Source organism: Vigna angularis, chromosome 3 (assembly GCF_016808095.1).
Source record: "Vigna angularis cultivar LongXiaoDou No.4 chromosome 3, ASM1680809v1, whole genome shotgun sequence".
NCBI lineage: Eukaryota > Viridiplantae > Streptophyta > Magnoliopsida > Fabales > Fabaceae > Vigna > Vigna angularis.
This window is the reverse complement of record NC_068972.1, coordinates 35,309,843-35,316,664: the sequence shown is the minus strand read 5'-3', so window position 1 is coordinate 35,316,664 and position 6,822 is coordinate 35,309,843. Positions and strand designations below refer to the sequence as shown.

Below are 6,822 nucleotides of genomic sequence, written 5' to 3'. Positions count from 1 at the left end.
TTTTCACATTGCTTGAGTTCATAGTCTCATGTCAATACTTGGAGTTAGTTTATCTTGCTTTTCTCAGTCACATTTTGTAAGAGAAGTGATTACCCTCCTGCTAGAATTATCCACCTTTGATACTGTCATTAGATATTTCAATAAATCTGATATAATATTAATCATTTTTAAGGCTAAATGAATTTGACTACAAGTATTCATTCACATAAACTTGTGACATTAACATTTAGATATGTTTTGTAAACAGTCTAATGAGATTATTGAAATGTATCATAATTAACTGTTGCTGAGAATTCTAAAAGATGATCCTTTTTTCTTTTGAGGAGAGTAGGTTTAGCTTTTCAATTAACATTACTTTCTTGGAGGCCTTTAGAGACTTCAATTGTTTCACAAGCATTGCTTTGTGTACAAAGGAAAAATTGAGGACAAAGGTAAATGTAGAACGATACTTTAAAATGATGGTATGTCTTGTTCAGTATTTCAGCCATGATAATGAGAAAGGCAGGGAATATCTTAAGAATTTGCTAGTTAACATTAAGGGGAGGGGGGACAACTTAGGTAAAGGGGGTCATCATGTTAATTAGAAAGATAATGACGGAGGGGAGGATCATGGGGTGCACATGAACGAATCGAACATGTTGGTAGAGAAACGAACACGGGAAGATATGTTTAATGATTTACAGCCATAATTGCATAACAAAAGCAAAGATTACTTCCATTGACAAGGAAAAAAAGGCTAAAAAAGTTAAAAAGCAACACCACAGCTATTACAATTCCATAATCGTCATTGATAAAGTGTTTCCATATAACTCAACTTTGACAATCATGCTTTTGCTTGTATAATTAACTCAGCAAAACAAATAGTAAAAAAATAACAAAAAGGAAAAATCATATATATATATATATATATATATATATCTGGGCTCATTCAAATCCTATAAAAAAAAACTGAAAAAGACTGAACAGTATGTAAGTAGACATGATTTGACATTTGGAAAAATATGCATATAATTGGTGGTGGGTAAGGTTGATTTGATGAGATGAGATGAGATGAGATGAGATGAGCTGGGAAGGACCAAAGGGAAAGGCAAAAATTGAAAGGGAAACAATGGATGGCGCTTCTGCACCTGCTCCTACAATTGCATTGTTTGTTTCAGCTGGAGCAAGTCGAGCAGCTAAGGTTGACCAACAGCAAAACACACAATGTGGCAATGAGGTAACATAAACCATATTGACATGTGTAATTAATGTACACTTGCCAAGAATGCAGGATGACGACGGAGTTCTGAGGAAAGCAATGGATATATGATGATGTTCTACTATAATATGGTAAAAACTTAGAATCAAACACAAAAGAAAAATAATTGCTCTTTCATTCACATGGCTGGTGGTTGATATGTATGCTAGCACTGACGGCCTCTTTTGCAACCTAGTGCACCGGCATTGGAAGTCATGGAACCAACCATGGAAGAAGATTTGGCACCTAAGCTTGAGGCCCTGGCATAGCTGGCTGAGGCTCCGGCTCCTGATGGTGTGAAAAAGGCACCATTCAGCAACAAATCTCCCTCAGACCTCCAATTCCAACCCTTCCACTGACTTTCTGCTGTTTCCACTCTCTTAGTCACCTGTCAACACCAAGAATTTTTTTCTCAATCAGTTAGTGAAAGTGGCTTAACTAAAACGTCATCAATTTACAGCATCACATGGATTGATTGTCCTATTGTACCTCCTTTGCAAAAGGGTTAACAGGAGCATTGTATCGGTTTCCCTGGCTGTTAATGGTGGGGTTAGCACTTCCACCAATGGCATACATTTCCCAGTGAGTATAGTCATTGTTCACCACGTGAAAATATCCATGTCTACACCTGCATTATTCATGACCAGTCTTTTGTTAGATTAGATAATATAATATTCCACCTCTGATTTGAAATACATCATTGCAGGAGGGACAAAATAGCCCTATCCAGTTGTTGATTAATGGCTACACCATCTGGTCCCGCACAACTAATTCGTCTAAAAAAATTGTGATTTCCTTAAACTGAAGAAGAAAGCTTACAAACAAAATTAATGCACCAAAGAGGGTCGCTGCGAGTCTGCCCATCCAGACCAACCAAACTTGTGGTTACACTTATTTGCATTTAAAGCACACAAAGAGGAAAACAAGCAAAGAGTTTTCAATGCAAAAAGTCACATTAAATATTACCGTGGCATTCTCTGGATAAGTCCCTCTCCGAAATGGTTGTATGCGATGGTCACTTGCATGAGTTTGTCTCTTGTGTAAGAGTCACTGTGGCCCAGCAGAATCACCTGAATTTGCAAAGAAATACAAACTTGATCCATGATTCAACAATGGAAAAAGTGCACTTTGACACAGGAAACGAGAGTGAAAGTACCTCATTGTGGTGAGTGAAGTGGTTGTTTGAAATAGTAATGGCTGTTGAGCCCAAGACAGCATCCACAAGGCCATCAGCACAGTGGGACAAGGAGTTGTGGTCAACCCAAATGTGGCTTGAGCTAAATATGGAGATGGCATCTCCATCAGCCATTGTCCTCCACCCAAAGTGGGTGGGGGAGCTCCTCACCATGGCATTTCCGGTAGGTACGCAATCATGAATATGCAGGCCATGGATGATGACATTGGTAACAAACTGAATTGTGATACATGCCCCATTAGCAATGTGCACATTGGCTCCTCTTCCATCAATGGTCTTGAAGCTGTTCATAATTAGCTCTTGCTTCAACTGAATAACCATGTCCCTCTTGAACACAATCCACAAGGGCCTGTCCTGGATCACAGCATGACGAAGAGTGCCAGGTTTGGGGTTCACAGGATCATCATCCCTGGGGTCAGTCACAACATAGAACTTTCCATCACGACCACCAATGGCATTTCTGCCAAATCCAATGCCACAATCTGCAAGACGCTTCCTGTTGCGCTGCCAGTTGGGGTCACAACGCCAGCAATCATCAATGGGGTTACCAGTTCCACAAGAGAAAAACCCCAGATTCCTTCTCTGTGTACTATTCTGGATGCTCCTGTAATATCAACAACATTGTTTTCTTAGTGCCATCATTGTCAAGCAACTATCTTTATTTGATGTTATCTTAACAAATAAATAGTTTAATAAAATGCCAAGATCTGATACAAGTTGAAGACATTCGGTGTTACAAATTGAACAACATTGCTTTCATGATGCCATTACTGTAATCATACACCCTTGTTAGGTGTTGTACAAGTTCTTTCAATCTAGACTAAGCAATCAGTCCTCATGTAATTTCCAATTTTGTTTCCTTCAAACATTAACAGTTTAAAACCATGACTATGGGTTAAAAATTTAACACAATTTGTTTGCATATGCTCGTGTTAAATTCCTCTGAGGCATGTATGTGAATGCAGACAAAATGTTATCTGGCTTTTTGGATCCACAATAATTAGACCTCATCTAAATGAGTAGAGTCAGCTAACGGGAATAAAATAAAGCAACTGGACACTACCCAAGATCAAACTTTTAGTAAATCTCCTTGAGCCTAGTGGAGGAAACAACGATGTCAAAAATAATTTATCCATGTGACGAGTGAAGACAAAAGGAATTTTCCTAATTGTAACGGCTAAAAATTCTTGCCTTTTTTTTTCTGGAATAGAAGATATGGTAAATATGCTTTTCTGTCTTGACATGGATCCTACCCAAATATGCAACTGTGGCCACGTTGCAAGGAATCACTAACCAACACATGGTAAATTTTTATGCAAAAAACTCAATCCAAATATCAAGCACCGAAAATTTTGGTCAGAACTGCTAGAAGTAACTGTTTTTAATGGGAGAGAAAGAGTTGTACCCGGAAGTACAACACATTTATGAGGAAACACTCATTAATTTGCTTGTAGGCAAAGGGATTAGATTTATAATGGCATGTAAAAGCATCATGAGCGTGAAGAAGGGTATATCATGAGAAAGTGCATGTGACTGAACCATGAAAAAGAGAGAGAGAGAGAGACCATGACCGAAAACGTTTCTGGTTAGTGACAGGGTAATTTCCCAACTTGACATGCCACAAAAGGGTCAAAAAGAAGAAAAGGTTTAGTCTTCAAAGTTTCAAATTCATTTAACTGTGGCAAAATCAGGAAAGTAAAGTGATTGAAAAAATGGGTGAGTTGGATAAATAGTTAGGTCTCAATTCTCAAGAGGGGAGTTATGAGTGCCACCAAAATGCCACGGCACACCACTATCCTACCCTCATTACACTCAATAGTCCCTACTCCCATGTGAATGAATAAATTAATAAAAACATATTAAAACATTATAGATCATTATAGGTTCATGTAATTTTGTCTTTTACTTTAACTTATGTGCTTTGCTACGAAGGGACATTGTAACAAGGTTGGTCTGTGTACAGTGAAAATGAAGAGAGAGAGAAAGAAATAGAGACCCACATCTCAACCATTGAAACCACTTCCTCTGGGTTAGCCACTGCAGCTTGTTCATTTAATTTTTCAGCCTCCAGTGCCCTGAAAGAAACAGTTACAAACACAGTCACAATCTTAAACAATAAATAAGCAAACAAACTACTAATTCAATGATTATATTATTTCACTAAGTAGGGTTAGTTATAGTAGCCTTATGACAACATTAAACTTTATATAATGAATCAATTTTTCTTTTACTAACAAAACTTTGACTTATTCACTAAATGTAAAGATAGCAGCAATAAATAAACTACACCTTTTGGTGAAATTGTAAGGAAAATTAATATATATATATATATATATATATATATATATATATATATATATATATATATATATATACTTTATTGCAGTCGGCAACCGTGACCTGTTAACAAATGTCCTTTGTGTACTATAATAAATTAAATATTTAATAAATACAAAAGGAGAAACAAATTGTTTTCCTTCAAAACAAATAATCACTTATTTTAGAAAAACAAATTGACAGCACAATGTTAAAATAAAATTAAAGGAGAATAAAAAACGCAACAGGGACACTTGTCGGTGAGAGATTTGAGTGAGTTCCGTGAATACATTTGCTCCGTAAAAAGTTAAAGTGAAAAACAACAACTTGATAAAAGCCGTTAAGATAAAAATTTAGTCACCTTATCCTCCGGATAATGACCAAAATACTCTTGAGAGAAAAAAATATTTTAACACCTTGGGAGGGTAGTTTTGGAAGAGGAAAAAAGTTTGTTGACGGTTAACCAACTCTTTAATGAGGTGGTGTGGGGAGTTATTTTGCTTTTGCAGAACCCCCAAAGCAAACAGACAGAAGAACGAACATAACCGAATAAACGATCCAGATCGAAGCATTAACGATTTTTCAACGGCTGTGATCGTTTGCTCGATCCAATGGCTGAGACTTAAAGTTATAACTCAGAACACAAGGTCCAGATTAACCGGCGTTTCATCAAGGAACCAGGACCAGAGTTAACAGTGGAAAGAAAGAACACTAACCTCTCCGCCATTGACGAGTTCTGCAAGCTCGGCAACCTGTGTTTTTTCACTTCAACATTCCTATAGCCAAAACAAAAAGGAAAAGGAAAAAATGTCTCAGAGCAAGATCTTCGTTTTCTCGCTGTTTTCACAAAAAACGAAGTGGAATTGGGATTTTCCTTTTCAAAAACCAAACAAGTCGCAATGTGTTTAGCTTTCTCTGTTTTGTAGTTAAAAGCTGTATAGCAGTGGAAATTACACTTCAATGGTTTTCGCATCAGAGATCGCACATTGCTTAAAAATACAACCCAGAGAGTGTATATAAACGAGTTGCAACCCAAATCACAGGAAGTTTCTTTTGGGGGTGAGAAAGTAATAAGAAAGAATGTTTCGGTTTCGAAATCCACACAATGTAGCTAAAGCTAAACCAACCCAACACAGAACACATAGAAAAGAAGCTTCTGACACTGAAACAGAGTGTTTGTTTGTGTTGAGACCTGAGGTGAGAGATCTGTGGAGTGGTGGTGGCCATGGCTACTTGTAGGTGAATGAACAGCGCCAGAAGGAGAAAAAAGAAGACCCACATGGAAGAAGAAGAAGAAGAAGAAACCACCGCCATTGCAGAAAGTTGAATTCTCTTCGCTCTTGTTGCTTTGGAGAGAATGAGAATGTTGAAGAGAAAAAAGAGAGAGAGAGAATTGGAAGGAGTGGACTCAGAAGGACAGGTTCCAACATAACGGTTTTTTATAGACACTAAACGAGAAACGCCAACCTTATGACGGCGTTAAGTAACTGATCGTTTATCTTGTTTGCGTGTTGGACGTCCCTCTGACGGCGTTATGGAAGAAAGTACCAGTGTGACTGTTGTTTGTTGATTGTTGCTTTTAGCTTTTGCTTTATTTTCTTCTTCTCCTTCTTCTATTTGTTTAACCCTTAGTCACTTTTTTACTCTCTCTCTTTCTCTCTCGCACGTGGGTGCAGTAGCTGTCACATGCCGTCGCAGGGTATGGTACTGTTACTAATTACTGATACTAACGCTAATACTAAGATCTAAAATCTCACATCACCACCACGCACCACTTTCGCTCTTTTTACTTTCTACTTTTTTTTTCCGCTTTATCCACCAGTCACTGCCCAACTAACTTCAAACGGTTTTTAATTTCTCTACAATATCATTGTGACTTAATAATTCACTCTTCTTTGTCTTCTCCCACTTTTCATTTCTTATGATTCTTTTTTTTTAATTTCATTTGCCTTATCTATTGCTTAAAAATTCATGTTTTCAAGGCTTTCATCACTCCAATGGGATTGCAAACCCCTAATCCATAATGCCTACATAATACTTATCTTTTAACTAAATATGATATAAAATATGGAAA

The 6,822-nt window shown here is 37.3% G+C and overlaps 1 protein-coding gene across 1 annotated transcript; it reads right to left on the bottom strand.

The window, feature by feature from the left end:
- Positions 1–765: 765 nt before the first annotated feature.
- Positions 766–6,152, bottom strand: LOC108326560 (probable pectate lyase 8). The gene is made up of 7 exons (XM_017560123.2): positions 5,941–6,152; positions 5,465–5,524; positions 4,433–4,507; positions 2,394–3,036; positions 2,204–2,307; positions 1,727–1,865; positions 766–1,625 (listed from the first exon to the last, which is right to left on the bottom strand). Exons 1-7 carry the CDS (start codon positions 6,060–6,062, stop codon positions 1,404–1,406), a joined length of 1,365 nt encoding a protein of 454 aa, XP_017415612.1. The 5' UTR covers positions 6,063–6,152; the 3' UTR covers positions 766–1,403.
- Positions 6,153–6,822: the final 670 nt, after the last annotated feature.

Coding starts and splice junctions, on each gene's coding strand:
- LOC108326560 (XM_017560123.2), bottom strand. CDS start 6,062: ATGGCGGTGGTTTCTTCTTCTTCTTCTTCTTCCATGTGGGTCTTCTTT. Junction 5,525..5,940: donor CCACAGATCTCTCACCTCAG/GTCTCAACACAA, acceptor TTTTGGCTATAG/GAATGTTGAAGTGAAAAAAC. Junction 1,626..1,726: donor TTAACCCTTTTGCAAAGGAG/GTACAATAGGAC, acceptor TGGTGTTGACAG/GTGACTAAGAGAGTGGAAAC.